General features: G+C 40.7%; 1 protein-coding gene across 1 annotated transcript in view; it reads right to left on the bottom strand.

Annotated features, from left to right (window-relative positions):
• The window catches only part of LOC120027439 (KH domain-containing, RNA-binding, signal transduction-associated protein 3-like), a 162,678-nt gene that overhangs the window by 15,202 nt on the left and 127,126 nt on the right, over positions 1-20,350 (bottom strand). The window contains exon 7 of the mRNA XM_038972374.1: positions 11,858-11,940. Within this exon, the coding sequence (XP_038828302.1) occupies positions 11,858-11,940 (83 nt within the window). The remainder of the gene's footprint in view (positions 1-11,857; positions 11,941-20,350) is intronic.

Here is a 20,350-nt window from a genome sequence, read left to right as displayed (position 1 = left end):
ATATTAAGTGGCATTGTTTAAAGTGGCTAGTGATACATTTTTCCATACATTTTTCCATTATTAAAATGAGCTGGAGTTGAGTCAGTATGTTGGCAGCAGCCACTCAATGTTAGTGGTGGCTGTTTAACAGTCTGATGGTCTTGAGATAGAAGCTGTTTTTCAGTCTCCCGGTCCCTGCTTTGATGCACCTGTGCTGACCTCGCCTTCTGGATGATAGCGGGGTGAACAGGCAGTGGCTTGGGTGGTTGTTGTCCTTGATGATCTTTATGGCCTTCCTGTGACATCGGGTGGTGTAGGTGTCCTGGAGGGCAGGTAGTTTGCCCCGGATGATGCGTTGTGCAGACCTCACTACCCTCTGGAGAGCCTTACGGTTGTGGGCGGAGCAGTTGCCGTACCAGGCGGTGATACAACCCGACAGGATGCTCTCGATTGTGCATCTGTAAAAGTTTGTGAGTGCTTTTGGTGACAAGCCAAATTTCTTCAGCCTCCTGAGGTTGAAGAGGCGCTGCTGCGCCTTCTTCACCACGCTGTCTGTGTGGGTGGACCAATTCAGTTTGTCCGTGATGTGTACGCCGAGGAACTTAAAACTTACTACCCTCTCCACTACTGTCCCGTCGATGTGGATAGGGGGGTGCTCCCTCTGCTGTTTCCTGAAGTCCACGATCATCTCCTTTTGTTTTGTTGACGTTGAGTGTGAGGTTATTTTCCTGACACCACACTCCGAGGGCCCTCACCTCCTCCCTGTAGGCCGTCTCATCGTTGTTGGTAATCAAGCCTACCATTGTAGTGTCGTCTGCAAACTTGATGATTGAGTTGGAGGCGTGCATGGCCACGCAGTCGTGGGTGAACAGGGAGTACAGGAGAGGGCTAAGAACGCACCCTTGTGGGGCCCCAGTGTTGAGGATCAGCGGGGTGGAGATGTTGTTACCTACTCTCACCACCTGGGGGCGGTCCGTCAGGATGTCCAGTACCCAGTTGCACTGGGCAGGGTCGAGACCCAGGGTCTCGAGCTTGATGACGAGTTTGGAGGGTACTATGGTGTTAAATGCTGAGCTGTAGTCGATGAACAGCATTCTCACATAGGTATTCCTCTTGTCCAGATGGGTTAGGGCAGTGTGCAGTGTGGTTGCGATTGCGTCGTCTGCGGACCTATTGGGGCGGTAAGCAAATTGGAGTGGGTCTAGGGTGTCAGGTAGGGTGGAGGTGATATGGTCCTTGACTAGTCTCTCAAAGCACTTCATGATAACGGAAATGAGTGCTACGGGGCAGTAGTCGTTTAGCTCAGTTACCTTAGCTTTCTTGGGAACAGGAACAGGTGGCCCTCTTGAAGCATGTGGGAACAGCAGACTGGAATAAGGATTCGCTCTTCAACCGATCGCTGTCCGCACCCGCCTGCCCGACTTGCATCACTACTTTGGACGGTTCTGACTTAGAATATGTGGACAACTACAAATACCTAGGTGTCTGGTTAGACTGTAAACTCTCCTTCCAGACTCACATTAAGCATCTCCAATCCAAAATTAAATCTACAATTGGTTTCCTATTTCGCAACAAAGCCTCCTTCACTCATGCTGCCAAACATACCCTTGTAAAACTGACTATCCTACCAATCCTTGACTTCGGCGATGTCATTTACAAAATAGCCTCCAACACTCTACTCAGCAAATAGGATGTAGTCTATCACAGTGCCATCCGTTTTGTTACTAAAGCCCCATATACTACCCACCACTGCGAACTGTACGCTCTCGTTGGCTGGCCCTCGCTACATATCCGTCGCCAAACCCACTCACTTCAGGTCATCTATAAGTCTTTGCTAGGTAAAGCCCCGCCTTATCTCAGCTCACTGGTCACCATAGCAACACCCACCCGTAGCACGCGCTTCAGCAGGTATATTTCACTGGTCATCCCCAAAGCCAACACCTACTTTGGCCACCCTGACCTAACCAAATAGAGAAATAAAAGGATCTCTAAGGTCAGGGCATGACAATTTCGCCACTATGGCCTATTTATTGACTTACCTCCCTAATCTTACTACATTTGCACACACTGTATATAGATTTTTCTGTTGTGTTATTGACTGTACGTTTGTTTATCCCATGTGTAACTGGCCTACCTGGCCTACCTGGTTAAATAAAGGTGAAATAAAATAAAAAACAACTGATCCACACCTTTAGTGGTCTACATTGGTACTTCTGTTCACATACTGTTGGTGGACGACCCACCAAGACTTGCCATTCGGACATCCATTACTGTTCTCTCCTCTGTACTCTGTCTTACCTCAGCATGGCTCTCTCCCCTTTGCTGCTATCTCTACCATTCCCCTGTGCTCTGTGCTACCTCTTACATCCACGCTTGTCTCTTGTATTGAGTTTTACAGCTGTTCCTAGGGGATGTGTCTGCCCTTTAAAACACTGTCACAGCTACCCCTGTAACCGCGGCCCTCCTCCCTGTGCCCACGGCCCTTTGGGAGCAGCCTGACGGTATTCAGGCAAAAGAGACGGGAAAGGGAAGATGCGAGAGGCCCCTGTAGTCTTATAGGTGTCAGGCATGAAATAACACTCCGATCCAAACCGACCTGTGTGAGTGTCCATCCTCTGGATGACCTCACCCAGCGTCCAGCAGTCGCAATACAGAGCAGCACCTGTCATTCTCCTCATTTACATACAGGGAGATCACCTCCTATCACTAACACAATGAAAGTGATTCTCCTCATTTACCTACAGGGAGATCACTTCCTATTAATGAAAGTGATTCCTTCCACCTGCTTAATAATACCCACATTTCTACCTACCTACCTTCAGTTAACTCTCCAGAGACTTAGCCCTTTGCCAGTGTTTAAATAATTATGGTGTTGGGTCAATCCACGATTGTGCACCCCAATACATATCAGACATGCTTTTAAGTTATGTACTATGTAGGTCCCTCAGGACCTCTGCCACTGGCCTTTTAACTATCCCAAAGCCTAGGACCAAGAGGCATGGAGAGACAGCCTTTAGGTATTATGCCACCAGCCTTTGGAATAGCCTGCCAGGGAACCTGAGGGAGGTCCGAAACTGTGGACATATTTAAAAGTGGTCTTAAAATGCATATTTTTTAGCTTTGCTTCCCCTTAGGGTGCTTTTAAGTCATTCCATTTTGTCATTCTTTTATTTTTTATCTTATGTTTGTTGTGCAGTAAATATTTCAGCTTTTATTTTCATAGTTCATAGTTCCATTCCATGTCTGAAATGTGCTGCATAAATAAAGCTTGATTTGATGATTTGATTTGGGTCAGTGTATTAAACGCTGTAGAAGGAGGCTATGATGGCGCTCATACAGATTGACTGCTCTTGTGCTGAACCTGAAGCTGCCATGGATGTCATGCTGATCTGGCGTTCCAAAATGTTCCCCCAGGCTTTCCCTGTCTTCTGAAATATGCAAATGTCTCCAAGTTGAGAAGAACTGCTAGCAGTCTCATGTTTCAAGGTTGTGAACTGTTCATTTTTTCCTTTGACCGTGAATCTACTACATTCATGTTGACTAAATAGGATTTTAAAAAATTGTTTAGGCTATTATCAGCAATAACGATTTGAAAACAAGTTGCATGTCTTGTATTTAGTAGGAATAATATGTCCATCTCAATCATCTCTACAGTATAGTAGACATACATGTCACAAATTCCCAAAACAAACTCTCCAGAATGGCTGCCCTGTTTCACACCAGGCATAGGGCTGATAACATACTGGAGACACTGGAGAAACCAATGGTAGTAAAAAGCTCTGCTTGTTATCCTGCAGCTAGTGAAGTCCTGCCTGCCTTCCTGCCACCCAGCCAGGGATCTGATGTGGTGACTGTGCTGTGAGCTCCTCAGGCTCTGTGAGACATTGTTAGGGAGACGTCTTGTCCATGGATCCAGTCTAACACTCCCCTGGGCCCTTCCCTGCTCCAGCCCTGCTACCGCTCTGACCTGCTCAGGCTGAGTTTGGGCTCCGGGCTAAAACAGGGCTGCACCTTTGTTCATCAGCAGATCTAAATTGGATGACCTTAAAAAGGAAATCTGCTGTACCCTATGCACTATGCACTGCAGTGTTGGTTGAACTGTACACGCTGGCTCTGTAGTGTGGGAAATGAATGCTTTAGAAAACAAGTCTGTGCGAAAATGGTTCATGTTCAGATGTCCTTTCAATTTAATTGCCTGCTGTTAGATGTAGTAGGATAACTATGTTACAGTATATTAAAATATACATATGTACATACACTGACTGTACAAAACATTAGGAACACCTGCTCTTACCATGACAGACTGACCAGGTGAATCCAGGTGAAAGCTATGATCCCTTATTGATTTCACTTGTTAAATCCACTTCAATCAGTGTAGATGAAGGGGAGGAGTCAGGTTAAAATAATTATTTTTATTGAGACAGGGATTGTGTATGTGTGCCATTCAGAGGGTGAATGGGCAAGACAAAATATGTAGGTGCCTTTGAACGGGGTGTGGTAGTAGGTGCCAGGTGCACCGGTTTGTGTCAAGAACTGCAGCGCTGCTACAGTTGGTTTTTCCACAATTGTGGCGGTTCTGGGGGCAAACAGGGGAGGGGGTGCAACTCAATATTAGGAAGGTGTTCTTAATGTTTGGTGTACTCAGTGTATATAGTACCTTGATGTCTTTGCGCTATGCTACGGGGTATCATCCCCATGCATTGTTAAGGGCTGCTAGTGTCTATGATGCTTTTACTCTACAGATGAAAGAAGAAATCAAAGGGTCTCGTCTGGTTAACAATATCTCTTAATAATCATTTGTCCTATGAAATAGGGTTTACGAACTAAAAATATGACTAGTATGTTCAGAAAGCATGGAGTGTACTGTAGTGTACTGTACATATTCATAAATACCTACTGAGAGTAAAAAGTCATCCTGAGTGTATATAGAGCAGACTGGTTGCAGTGTTCTAAGAAATTGCAAGAGATCTTTGCTTTTATCGTGTACATGATAAACAATCAAAGCTCAAAATAAAAATAAATACTTTTGAGCCAGTTCTGAGACGTATAAAGAAATATAATATGTCAACAAAAATATGTAAATATACGGAATAGTGTGCCTCAGGAGGAAGATGATGTAAAGTATGGAGGCCCATTAGTCAGCCCATGGGTGTGTCTAAAATGGCACTCTATTCCATATAGTGTACTACTTTTGTAGTGCACTACTTTTGACCAGAGCCCTATGGACCCTGGTCAAAAGTAGTGCACTATAAAGGGAATATGCTGCCATTTGGGACTCACACCATCTCTAGCCAGAGAATAGATCTCAGAATCTCTTTGAGTCTAGCATCAGGCCTCTGGGCAGAACATACACACACACACACAATCCACCCAGCCTCTACATGATGGACTCCATTTTTCCTTCTGCCTTAAGCCTCTGTGATTATTCACCAGGCTCCTTTTGAAACAAATGGCTGCAAATAGACACCAGGGTTCTAAGAGGCAGGCAGGCTTTAATATGTACCCCTCAGTCTCTGAGGAACTACATAGAGGAGAGAGAGGTGAGAGAGAGAAAGGGGGAGAGAGAGAAGCAGATACTTTGGCCCTAACAGAGAGTGTGTGAGAGATGGATGCCGCCTGGCCTGGGCGACACATATCCTGACACCGCCACAAAAGAAAACATCAACCATGCCTCCTCACAAAGCAGGGGACAGTCTAATATGTTATTTTTTTCTTCATTCCCCCCCTCCCCCCCCCCCCCCCCACCCACACACACACACAGCTGCCTCTAATGCAATTTTTGACATCTTAAGTGCAGCAACAATCAGGCCCTCTTTGAAACTGCCCATGCACGCAGAAAATACAGAATAGAGGAGAGGTGGGAAGATGGTGTGACAGCAGTAGGGATGCGTAACCAAATGGTGCCCAATTCTCTATTTAGTGTGCTACTTTTGACCAGAGAGAGTCAAAAGTAGTGCACTATATGTGGAATAGTGTGCCAATTGGGACACATCCCAGATGCAGGACCGATAAAAGACTGTCCTTTGACCTTAAGTGACATGGTGAAAGTAATCACGATCGCTCCCTTGATATGAGAAAATCAATTCTGTACATTTAGTTGTTGGGTCTTCTTTTTCTATCAGGGGTTGGAACCTAAATTATTTTCCAAGCTTTTCGTTCTGAACAGAACCATTATTTGTTTTCTTCCCTTCCACTGTTACGACCAGCAAAATAAGTTCTGAACCGTTTCAACCCCAAAAAACTAACGGTTTATATAGTTCCTTTCTGTTCCTTTTTAAATCATTTTTTTGTACATTTAGCGCGACATTAGATTACTTCACCAATCAGATAGAGCAGCTTGCTATGGAGCAGGCTATAGATGTTTACATGTATTGGACAGGCAAGTGTAGGTTGCGAAATATGACAGAAATTTTTCCGGTTGGGAGAGATCGAGAGAGGGAGAAGGAGGAGGCTTGACTTGAAGCAACGAGCATCTTATTATTATCTTAATTAGGCCCACAGAATTATTCGTACGGAGTAGAGGCTTCTATGAAGGAGATTTTAATGTCTTTGAACTTCAGAGGGTTGGCTTAACGTTTCACCAGAGCTAGCTAACTAGCTAACAAGCTAACATGTAGTTAATAAATCCAATGTGAAACGTGATATTTATAGTATCCTTAACTAGCATTGAAAAATGTAATCCATTCTTCTCTAATAAAAAATATCTCTCCTTAAAAACTTCTTCTAACTAGGGGGCGCAATTTTAACATTTGGCAAAATATGCGTACCCATTTTAAACTGCCTATTTCTCAGCCCCCGAAACTAGAATATGCATATAATAGTCAGATTAGGATAGAAAACACTCTGAAGTTTCCAAAACTGTAAGAATTTTGTCTGTGAGTTAAACAGAACTGATATTGCAGGTGAAAACCTGAGACAATTTCAAGCAGGAAGTGGCACTCATTTTGAGAGCTCTGTGTTCCAATGCCTTCCTATCGCATATGTGAAGTCTCATCAATAAGACCTCTTTTTCTATGTCTTCCCTAAGGTGTCAACAGCCTTTAGACGTAGTTTCAGGCCTTTATTTTGAAGGATGAGCCTGCAAGAGCACATTGGGTAAGTGGACAGGTGGGGGCTCTCCGGGTGATTTTTGCACAAATCTGAAAGGTAGCCATTGTCTCTCTCGCTCCTAGTCAAAAACAACGTTTGACATGTTTATGTGGACATTATGGATATAATTTGGAATTTTTTCCGCCGTTGTCGCGAACGCTTTTTCCGGTGGATTACTTGTGATGACGCATCAAACAAACGGAGGTATTTGGATATAAAGCATATCTTTAAGGAACAAAAGGAACATTTGCTGTCTAACTGGGAGTCTCGTGAGTGAAACCAACCGAAGATCAACAAAGGTAAACGATTAATTTGATTGCTTTGCTGGTTTTTGTTACCGAGTTACCTGGCGCTAGCTGTTCTTATTGTTTTGTCGAGCGATCGATACATTTACACAAATGCAAGTATTGCTTTCGCTGGAAAGCATAATTTCAACATCTGAGACGACAGATGGATTAACAAAAGGCTAAGCTGTGTTTTGCAATATTGCATTTGTGATTTCATGAAATTATATTTTATGATTACCCTCTGGCGCTAGGCTACGCTATGCTAGTCAGGGTTTTTAATGACAGAAATCCCGGATCCGGGATGGGGATTTCAGAAAGGTTAATTTCTGAATCACGCTTGTAGCATCAGTAGGTAGCCTAAGCTTCGGAGGGGAAGGGGCAGTTAGCCTACACATGCACACACACTGGCAAAGATTTTCAGCTGTCAGGCAGACACTGGAAGAAGTTTCTGAGTGGCTTTGCATAAGCGCGTTGTTACATTTTTGTGGGAGTGAAAAAAAAAAGCCCGATATGTAAAATAATGTAATTTAAAAAAAAATGTTTTTAAAATAACAGTTCTGTTCCGGAACAGTGTAGATCACTTTTTTTCCCGGATCTAATTCTGTTCTTCAAAAAATGTTGGTTCTGTTCCCTGAACCGGTTCCAACCGATGGTTTCTATTGCATAGAGCTATAGGACACCAAGAAGCAATGTAGCTGCAGGGTCATCTGTTGCTGTTGTATAGAGCCAAACAACCAAACAGCCATTTAGGCTTCATGAGGCAACAATGGCTGACATGGAAAATAGGCAAAAAAAATATTAGCACAAGGGATCCACTAGTATTAGTCAAGCTATGGCATTATGGTTAAAATGCTTTTGACAGGACATCATAATGAGAAGATACAGTAGTTTGTTTGCCCTCAATTTCGTTCTGAGCGCCCAAACGCGGTCTTCTATCTTGGCACTAAGTTATGCACTGTCCATGCCTGGCCTGTCTGATCGCCCCTCCATATGTTCCATTAGAGTTCAATCTATTAGAGGTCATTCCATTTCAGTTCCTCATGACGTAGTGGATGTTTATCTATTTATAATTCAGAACTGTCTCTTTCTCCTTCAGAACTCTAATATTCATGAACCAGTTTTTTTTCTATGAAATATTGTTGTATCGCCGTTCATTTTTGAAAGTATGTCAAAAGCAATTCTTCTGATCCCTAAATGTGACTTTTCCCCCAACCGATCATTACCGACAGCTGGATGCTGCTGTAATCAATTAAACATAGCACAGATGCTCCAACACGCATTTATGTATTAGTCTGTCCTTACAAATCGAACTATTTCATGCGGAAATGTTTATTTTATGCATAAGGTAACAGTAATGGATCTGAAGACACCACCCCACACATAGATTTTTCTACGGTCTTTCAAACTATTCTGAAACCGAAAATATTTACTGTACTCAAATGACATTATTTCTCAAGTGTGAACATAGGAGAAAAGTGGATGCACCACTGCTCCACGCAGCTCTGTCCTTGTGTGTGTGTGTGTGTGTGTGTGTGTGTGTGTGTGTGTGTGTGTGTGTGTGTGTGTGTGTGTGTGTGTGTGTGTGTGTGTGTGTGTGTGTGTGTGTGTGTGTGTGTGTGTGTGTGTGTGTGTGTGTGTGTATCTCCTCATGCCCCGAGTCCATTTCATGTTTCTGATTGTTAACCAGCTACTGTCACCATTCACACCTGTATGTCTCACCCTCGCTACACAGGCTAATGATTAACTAGCGTGCTAACATGCTAATCTGACATGGTTCACATTAAAGGTCTTCTCGGATCCCGAAATTGAGATCCGAACCGAATTGGATATGTGAAATTCCTACCTGACCTTGACAGGATCCAGTCATTATTTTTTTTTTACTGTTTTTATTTGATCCGATTTGGATCCGAGGTGGACCAGACCCGACCCAAAACATGTCAGAGTTGAGAGAGAATTGGATTCAAATTGGGTCAGGTCTATATCTGACCCAATGGATCTGAAAGAAAAAACATTTTGCTTGATTGCCCAAAATGGAGCATTATCGACATACTGTCTGCTGACACATTGTCTGCTGAACTTTAACGTGCATTTTCGTTGTATCTAAAATAATTTAGGGGGCGGTATTTTCATGTCCGGATGAAAAGCGTGCCCAAAGTAAACTGCCTGCTACTCAGGCCCAGAAGGTAGGATATGCATATTATTAGTATATTTGGATAGGAAACACTCTGAAGTTTCTACAACTGTCTGAATGATGTCTGTGAGTATAACAGAACTTATTTGGCAGGCGAAACCCCGAGGACAAACCAACCAGGATTGTTTTTTTGAGGTCACTCTCTTTTCAATGAGGTTTCTATGGGGATCTATATTTCTAAGGCACTTGATTGCAGTTCCTATCGCTTCCACTGGATGTCAACAGTCTTTAGAAATTGGTTGATGTTTTTCCTTTGAGAAATGAAGAAGTAAGGCAGTTCAGAACGAGGGTCGAGTGAAGTGTACTGTTGTGGTTGGGGCGCGTGAACTGAAAGCTCCCTCCACTTTGTTTTTATCCGCTATTGAACGCAGTTTATCCCGTCTTAAATTTTATCGATTATTTACGTTAAAAAATACCTAAAGTTGTATTAGGAAAGTTGTTTGAAATATTTGGACAAAGATTACAGGTAACTTATTAGATATTTTGTAGTCATGTTGCGCAAGTTGGAACCAGTGTTTTTCTGGATCAAACGCTCCAAATAAATGGACATTTTGGAGATATAACGACAGAATTAATCGAACAAAAGGACCATTTGTGATGTTTATGGGACATATTGGAGTGCCAACAAAAGAAGATCTTCAAAGTTAAGGCATGAATTATATCGTTATTACTGAGTTTTGTGTCGCGCCTGGCGGGATGAAATATGATTGTCTGTGTTTGTTTGATGGGGTGCTATCCTCAGATAATAGCATGGTTTGCTTTCGCCGTAAAGCCTTTTTGAAATCTGACATGGTGGCTGGATTAACAAGAAGTAAAGCTTTAATTTGGTGTATTGCACTTGTGATTGTATGAAAGTTAAATATTTCTAATAATTTTTTGGGAATTTGGCGCTCTGCCCTTTCACCGGATGTTGTCAAATCGATCCCGTTAAAGGGATTTGATCCCTAAGAAGTTCTGTAACTCAGGTCTAACTCATTATAATAGCCTAATATTTTGTTTTCTAGATGAAATGTAGATTTCATTAAAGCCGACAGAATTAGCCTATACAGCCTGAGATTGGTTTGGATGCCGGTTTGATAGAAAAGTAATCCATGCCACGGCTGGGTAGGCCTACCGTCCAGAGAGTTAATTAACGATTAATCATTGAAGAGTGAAGTTGTCCTGATATTTCTTATACCTATCCATGCCTTACACAATGTATACATCGGCAGCCTTTCAACATTCGGCTACATCATTTTCTGCAGATAAGCCTATGGCTATCAGTCTACCGCAAACACACATTCACACACTGCATGAGCAGATTAAATTGGTCAAAAATGCTATTTTTTAAAGACGACCAGAAGAATGTGTTGGCAACTCTGCAGTAGCCTGTAACGTAATTATTTTTGAATGAAAGCCAGGAAACTAGCGCATGAATGAGTCACCTTTCTTATATCACACTTGACTCGAGTCATTCAACATTAATTAACAAACTGTTATTTTAAATAATGAAAATACCCACAAAAAATAGCTAAATAGCATACTAAATAGGCCAAGCCTAACAAATAAAAAAAAACTGAATAAACGAGTAAATTGAATAAATTAAACAATTAAATTAAGTAGCTCAGATCTTGAAAATATGGGCAACCTTTTCCCCCCTGTATCCACAATGTGCATAAATGAGGCGAATACAGACGATTTCCCTGTTTATATATTTTTTGCACTTTATACAGCCTAGGCTATAATTTTCCACTGCGTCCTCCTCCTCTCCCACAACAAGTAGGCCTATAGCTTATGTCACGTGAAGTGCGCAGTGGCTGGTATTCATGAAGTGAATATGTCGTTTTGTCACAAAATGATAGTGACACATTTGGTTTGAGGAAAGGGGACCCCTGACAATAATTTAAGAGAATAAAATGTAAATGTGTGCAATGTGTGTTTATGTTGTTTAGGAACTAACTCTTCAAATATAATTTCAGATCCGGTTGGTATTTCACATATTTTCACACAGATCGGGTCGGACCTCGGGTAAACGGGTTCGGGTAGATTCACGAAGACCTCTTGTTCACATGCTGCTAATGGAGAAATAGTATGCTAACATGCTAATCTGATGTAAAGCATTGATGCAACATCCTGCCAACAATCTCGGACAACCTTCATGTATTTTTGATGAAGACAAAATCCTAATAGGGTCCACTTGATTTGCCCACTCAAGTGTCCTTTTCCCCCCTATTTAAATAATAAACACCAATAATAGACACTACAGTATTGTCTTGCTAAAACAGGGGTGAGGATGATAAGGACACCTGAGAAACAGGAAACGGACTCTTACTTCTGTCCTTGATTGCTGTAACTGTTGTCGTAGGAGTCATAACCCTGGTCATCGTAAGCTGTCCCGTATCCATCATCATATTCCTGGAGATAGAAAGAGAGGATAAAATACATAAAGAACATTTATAAACATCACCACAACTTCCTTTTTCTGCGCTCTGCCATGGGACTGGTCAGTACAGGTCACTAAGTCCATCCATGACAGTTGGTGATAACATAGTTTGTTTCTATCTATAGTTGTCTCCTTTAGAACTATACTATTCATCAACCATTTTTTTCACACCTCGGCTAATTCCTTTATTGTACCTCTGTTAATTCCTGGAAGTATGTCAAAAGCAATTCTTCTGATCCCTAAATGTGAATTGTTCCCCAACCGATCATTACCGACAGCTGGATGCTGCTGTAATCAATTAAAGATCGGCACAGATGCTCCAAAATGCATTCAGAAAATCTAACGATTTCTTGTGTAAATGTTTATTTTATGCATACGTTAACTGTCATGTATCTGAAGACACCACCCCACACATGTCTACTGTCTTCCAACTACTCTGACATTGAAAATATTTACTGATCTTAAATGCACACATTATTTCTCGATTGGGAGTATATTAGAAGAATAGGGTGTGTACCATTGAGCCACATACAGTACCAGTCAAAAGTTTGGACGCACGTACTCATTCCAGGGTTTTTCTTTATTTTTACTATTTTCTACATTGTAGAATAATAGTGAAGACATACAAACTATAAAATAACACATATGGAATCATGTAGTAACCCCAAAAAATGTAAACACATTTTGACTGGTACTGTACATGTAGCTCTGTCCTTGTGTGTGTGTGTGTGTGTGTGTGTGTGTGTGTGTGTGTGTGTGTGTGTGTGTGTGTGTGTGTGTGTGTGTGTGTGTGTGTGTGTGTGTGTGTGTGTGTGTGTGTGTGTGTGCAACAGCCAGATGCATCTCCTCATGCCCCGAGTCCATTTCATCACCATCTCTGAAGATGAGCTTGAAACATCTGCTTGAGCTCCAGCAATATCCCCTCTCCTCCCCACTCCTCCCCCTTTTCCCCACCCCCCAGTCCCCTAACCCCCTGCCTAGTGGAACATCAAAGGGGCGCAGAGCCGCACCCGTCCTAATTTAGGATAAATGGGAATTATGTTCCACAAAGATGTCGACCCCTCGTGACACATCCCTCATCCCCCTCACCCCCAACACTCCACCACTAATTCCATCTGGGTGATTTGCATGCACAAACTGTGAGAATTACAGTGAGAGAGAGAGAGAGAGAGACAACATACTCATCTCCATGTTATTATGAAGGCCTCTAATGCCTGATTAGAAACATGCTTCTGCCAGACGTCACCATTTGAATCCACTCTTTTATCTTTAATCCTGAGGAAGCTAACGAACTAACTGTGTATGACGAGGGAAAATAAAGTTCATCAAAGTTGGGCTGGTGCTGTGGTTGTGTAAATCTTTTGCGTCCCAAATGGCACCCTATTCCTTCCTAAGTAGTGCACTATATAGGGTGCCAATTGGGAGGCACACTGTTACAAATAGAGTTCCCTGGTCTCTGGTTTTCTAATCACCACAGTATCAACATCAATATTACCATGTTAGATCATGGTGTGTAAATCTGATCATCAACTTTCAACTGTCATGCCGGTTTGTTGGTGGATTATGTATTATGGACTGTAAAGTCATGATACAATGTTTGGCTGTGATGTCAATATGCTAAATACCTACAGTACCAGTCAAAAGTTTGGACACACCTACTCATTAATTAAAAGGGTTTTTCTTTATTTTTACTATTTTCTACATAGTAGAATAATAGTGAAGACAACACAACTATGAAATAACACATATGGAATCATGTAGTAACCAAAAAAGTGTTAAACAAATCTAAATATATTTTATATTTGCGATTATTCAAAGTAGCCAGCCTTTGCCTTGATGACAGCTTTGCACACTCTTGGCATAAATAGTAAAATAGTACAAATAAGAAAAACCCTTGAATGAGTAGCTGTGTCCAAACTTTTGTCTGGTACTGTATATAATATATAATATGATTCATATTTGAAGAGTTTCATTCCAAAATGCTATATATCCATTTTTAGAAATGTTTGTTAATTATATTTTATTGTTTCAAGAAATTATGAAAGAGATTGTTTTTTTCATTATCTAATCATGGCATGGGGTTGTTCAATGACAGAACTTTTTACAAAATCTGTCACTTGATGGTTTCATTTCAGAGAGACAAATATTTATTGTTTATTTGTATTTTATTAAATGTGTATAATTCATTAAAATACTGAGCTATATTGTATGAGGAAATTTGAAATTGTATCATTTTAAACTAATACAATTGCTTAGAGAAAGAGTTTTTCTTTAACGTGAAAGAAATGTAGTCAAAAACATAGAGATCAAAATTATTGAATAAATGTATGAGAGAGAAAGTCAGAGAGGGTCAAAGATCATACCCCAAGACATGCTAATCTCTCACCATTATCAATAACAGGGGAGGTTAGCATGTCTTGGGGGTCTTTGATTCTCTGTAACTTTCTAACTCATCATTATTCACAATTCATTCAGGATTATCCGTAATCATGGTAGCATCCACAATAATGTAGAAGTGTTTAGAAACATATATTATTATTTACAATAATAGTGACTCCAAAATTACACAATACATTATTTACCACAAAATACTCTGAAACACAATCAAAATGAACTGCAGATGCATCCAAAAAGTTTCTAGTCACACGCTTGACGTAGTCATCAGGTGCTAGGAATATGGGACCGAATATTAAACTTTTGACTACTTTATTTATAAGAATCTCATGGGGTGTCAATAATTTCATCCATACCTTTTTGACAGAAAAAAAATATGACTTGTTAAACGAAATCTCTTTCTCTAAGCCAGGGGTTCGTAAACTTTTTCAGCCTGGGACCCAAATGAGAAATGCTGTGTTTTCCTGGGACCCAAGCATAGGAAAATATGCAACTATACATAAATATTGTTACATTTCATTGCCCTTATGCCTAAAACAAATGCAATATAGACAAAAACAAATAACAATGAAATTAAATATCCATATAAATATCTATTAATGTTTATTTTCCCCCATTGAAAACACTCATATATCTGTCTAGGTTGGAGCTGTTGTTGTTACAATATAACACATCATTTTAATTCTGAACTGGAATAAACTGATTGATCACATCACACAGCCGTATAACAGAACACACACAGGTTTTTTGATAGTGCAACCCTAAGTAACAGTACAGATAAAAAATGATCAGGCCTACTGTACATCTTACTGTAGAAATGATTGTTGAAAGAAAGTCTAGGTTGGAACTGTTGCTGTTAAAATACAATACATATGTTTTATTCTGAACTGGAATAAACGGATTGATCACATCACACAGATGTAGACCAGAACACACACAGCAGTCCTAATGAGCAGGTCTATTCTGGGCTCTGTTTTAGACAGTACAACACTGAGGTCATGGTCAGCCTTCAAACTGTTTCTGTACTTGTTTTTTAAGTATGTCAGAGTTGAGAACCCTGACTCGCATAGGTATGTGGTCCCAAATTGGACCAGAACATCATCTGCTTTCTCAGTCTGGCAGGAGACCGCTTCCTGTAGATGAGCAACCCAGAACTGTGTGAGTGTGTTTGCCTCAAAAAGCATCTTGCTCCAATCAGTTTATTCCAGTTCAGAATAACAATTGTATTATAACAGTAACAGTTCAAACTTAGACTAGTTTTCAACAGTAATTTCTACAGTAAGATGTACAGTGGGCCTGATCATTTTTCATCTTCATCTGTACTGTTACTAGGGTTGCACTATCAGTAGCTAGCTTGCTTTGGCGAATGTTAGCTAGTTGCTGTGTACAAGGCCAGGGGATTGTTTGAAAGAGAAACTCACATCTACTACTATGAGAGTTAGTACTCCCTTATTTCTGCTGATCGTCACCTGTTATAAAATGACAACAATGCCTTGCTAGCTGACGTACTCTTCAACTGTCGAAGCACTTTTTCCTGAAGCATTCTGCCCTGTTCTGAAAGAACCCCCTGGGGTTTACCATCATATTCATTTGTTCTGCATACCTGCATACCTATAACATGATGCTGCCACCACTATGCTTGAAAATATGGAGAGTGGTACTCAGTAATGTATTGTATTTGCCCCAAACATACACTTTGTATTCAGGACAAAAAGTGAATTGCTTTACCACATTTTTGCAGTATTACTTTAATACCTTGTTGCCAACAGGATGCATGTTTTGGAATATATTTATTCTATACAGGCTTCCTTATTTACACTCTGTCAATCAGGTTAATATTGTGGTGTAACTACAATGTTGTGTTGTTGATCCATCCTCAGTTTTCTCCTATCACAGGCATTAAACTCTGTAACTGTTTTGGCTTTATTGTGAAATCCCTGAGCGGTTTCCTTCCTCTCTGGCAACTGAGCTAGGAAGGACGCCTTTATCTTTGCAGTGACTGGGTGTATTGATACATCATCCAAAGTGTAATTAATCACTTCACCATTCTCAAACGGATATTCAATGTCTGTTTATATATTTTTTTACCCATCTACCAATGGGTGCCCTTCTTTGCGAGGCATTGGAAAACCTCCCTGGTCTTTGTGGTTGCATCTGTGTTTGATAATTAACAGATAATTGTATGTGTGCGGTACAGAGATAAGGTAGTCATTCATAAATCATGTTAAACACTATTATTGCACACAGAGTGAGTCCATGCAACTTATTATATGACTTGTTCATCAAATGGTTACTCCTGCACTTATTGAGGCTTGCCATAACAAAGGGGTTGAATACTTATTGAGTAAAGACATTTCAGCTTTCATTTTTTATTAATTTGTAGAAATGTCGAAAAACATCATTCCACTTTTACATTATTGTGTGTAGGCCATAGACAAAACATCTCTAATGAATCCATTTTAAATCCAGGCTGTAACACAACAAAATGTGTGAATACTTTCTGATGTCACGTCTATTAATATTAAATTGTAGAAAATCTCAGCAAAATGGTCAAATTAAAACCATGTATCTGTGGCTGATCAAGTATGCATAGTTAGCCTCACTTATCAAATAAATTAGGCTCAGTTGAGTATGAAAAGCCAGAGGGAGATGATCCTAGATCGGAGGAGAGAAAATATATTTTTGGGGTCTAGCGGAGGAGACAGTCAACCCAGAAATATAACTCATTTTCAAGTTGTCAATAAATAATAAAACAGTTGGAAATCTCCACAGCCATTGGATTCACGAATCCAGTTCAATAATCTATACAACTATTATTTGTATCTGAAATGTATGCCTGCATGATGAACGACACAGAAAAGTTATTGTCCATATCTTGTTTGATTAGTCAGTTGTAACAACATTGAGAAAACAAATACTGTGCAACATGCTTAATTAATGACTAGCATTTGCAGTATATTCACATAATGAATAACATTATGGAATCATCACTTTCTCTGTCAGACACAATAATAAGGTCAATGCTGGTGATTTCTCATGTTCTACTCTGTTGCATAGATCCATTTTTAAAGACATCCTCTCAGCATTACAAGACTAATCATATGTCCTGACCCCATGTAGTTGATAGTATCATGGCCTTGGTTATAATCTAATAGCTGATTATGAGTGTAATGAGACAATATCGTTCTATAGAACAGAAGGCTGTACTACAAAGCCAAGCTCTGGTTTCTCCATAAAACGTAAAACGTCTCTCAGATAAATATACAACAAAAACATAGTTAGCTCTGCAAGGAAGGTGCCGGGGATCAAGCAGACCAGTCAGGAGGTCATGCATTACAAAAGAGCCCTCACAAAGGCCCACAAGGTACTGATGGATCCCAGACAGCCTCTTTACCAGGAGTTTGAGCTACACCTCTCGGGCGACGTTATAGGGAACCAGGGCACAAAAAGAATAGAGACAGGTAATATTTTGTCTCAGTGGCTTCTGAATGTTAAAAACCAGCAGGCCGGTACAGGTGACATTGTACTTGACTGAGTGTGTTGATTTTTATTATGTATATGGTGTACAGATGAATCATTGATCTGTCATGCATTGCACCTTTTCTACCTGCGTTTATTGTCAGTATAAGACTAAGCTTGATGATGTGTTTTTATACACTGAGTGTATAAAACATTAAGAACACCTGCTCTTTCCATGACATAGACTGACCAGGTGACTACTGTACAGGTGAAAGCTATGATCCCTTATTGATGTCACTTGTTAAATCCACTTCAATCAGTGTAGATGAAGGGGAGGAGACATGTTAAAGAAGGGATTTTAAGCCTTGAGACAATTGAGACATGGATTGTGTGTGTATGCCATTCAGAGGGTGAATGGGCAAGACAAAAGTGCACCAGTTTGGTGCACCAGTTTGTGTCAAGAACTGCAACGCTGCTGGGTTGTTCATGCTCAACAGTTTCCCATGTGTATCAAGAACGGTCCACCAACCAAAGGACATACAGTCAACTTGACACAACTGTGAGAAGCACTGGAGTCAACATGGGCCAGCAGCATCCCTCTGGAACCTTTTCGACACCTTGTAGAGTCCATGCCTCGACGAATTGTTCTGACGGAAAACTCATCTCAATATTGGGAAGGTGTTCTTAATGTTTTGTACACTCAGTGTATATGCACTGTGCTGCAAACAAGATTTCCCCACAGGGATAAAAAAAAAAGCCATTATCTTCTCTTTAACATAACCATGGATGAAGCAAAATTGAAGCACTCAGAGCAAAGGATACATTTATGGTTGACAATCTATTTGAAGGCTACTGTCCCTTACCATGTAATGGAGATGTAATTCCTCTCTCAGACCCATCGCTGTTGACTCTATCAGGGTGCTGCCTTTCCTCATTTCAGTGTTGTTACTGTGTGATGTTCAGTGCCACTTTAAATCCACATTAGAGCCTAACAATGTCATGTTATTGTCGTTTAACTTACCAGCTCCACTCTACGTGAGTTAGGGGAGAACTCAACCCAGAAAATGACTGTTTTACTAAGCATGCTTGCAGGTTAACAACATATTTTCAACTCAAATCAAATCAAATTGTATTGGTCACATGCATATATTTAGCAGATGTTATTGCGGATGTAGTGAAATGCTTGTGTTCCTAGCTCCAACAGTGCAGCAGTATCGAACAATTCACAACAACGCACACAAATCTAAGAGTAAAATAATGGAATTAAGAAATATATAAATGTTAGGACGAGCAATGTCGGAGTGGCACTGACTAAAATACAGTATAAGCAAAGTTGCTTAGGAGCTAGCAGCAGAGCTGCCACGCATGTCGTCGCCATCTTTCAATTGCTTTTATTATGTTAGCAAGACTTTTCTTTAGAAAGATGAGCCTTTGGGAAATTCGAACAACTTTTCAATCAGAAACTTGACTGCGATAGGTAATGCCTTTGTTTCGCCTCTTGCAAATCACTGATAGCACAGCTCAGTAACTAGCAGTATGAATTAAATGTGTTGGAGGGAGAAATGAGGGCACACACACATAGCACTTATACAATACGGCTACATTTCCAAGTTTAAACAGGATTAGCATGTCAGAAAGGGATGGATGGAGAGAGGGGAGCAGACAGACGAGAAAGAGAAAGGGAGCAGAAGAGAGAGGACAGAGAGAGAGAGAGAAGAGAGAGAAAGAAAGAGAGAGGGCAAAGAGAACAGAGAGAGAGAGAGAGCAGACGGAAAAAGTAAATAGAGCAGAGAGAGAGACAGCGAGAGGAAAGAGACAGCTCCTAAGTGAGTCTTTCATTTGTATGCCAGAGGAGAGCATGAGATGCGTGTTGTTAAAAGATAAGGGCTGCCCTCAGAGGCCATAGAGACTAACAGAGGCTCTGGCACTGCATGTTTCAACAACAGTATCACAGATGCTTTACTGTGCTCTACAATATACCCGGTGGATCAGAGGAACAGATACAGAGGGATGCTGCTGAAATACAAAGGGGAGGTTTGGAGGCTCACACCACCACAGCATCTCCATGTGAGTTAGACATTATACAACCATCATCATCATTGTCATTTCAAATGGTATTCATATGCTGTTTTTAACCTATATTTACGAACAAATAAAGTACATGTCATTGTTAAATTATACAGTACAGATGAAGGATCTTAAATTGATCATCCTGTTGCAGGAAATGTAAAATTTGCAGTGCATTTGAGGTTTAAAAAAGACCTATGAAGTTATTATTTTCAGACTTGATTTTCCCTTAAGGAAAATTTCTATGAATTATAATCCACATAATAATTCAATGTATTGTTGCTGCAGGATTATTTTCCTGCATCTGTTTTTGGTGTACAGTGTAAGGAAGTGTGCCCAATACCCTATAATGACAAAGCAAAAATGTTTGATCGGTTTTAAGTGTTGGCTCTGGCTTGGTCACTCAAGGGCATTCAGAGACTTGTCCCGAAGCCACTCCTGTGTTGTCTTGGCTGTGTGCTT

The sequence above is a fragment of the Salvelinus namaycush genome, chromosome 32 (genome assembly GCF_016432855.1).
Source record: "Salvelinus namaycush isolate Seneca chromosome 32, SaNama_1.0, whole genome shotgun sequence".
Lineage (NCBI taxonomy): Eukaryota > Metazoa > Chordata > Actinopteri > Salmoniformes > Salmonidae > Salvelinus > Salvelinus namaycush.
Note: the sequence above shows the minus strand (reverse complement) of the source record. Positions and strands in the feature narration are given on the sequence as shown.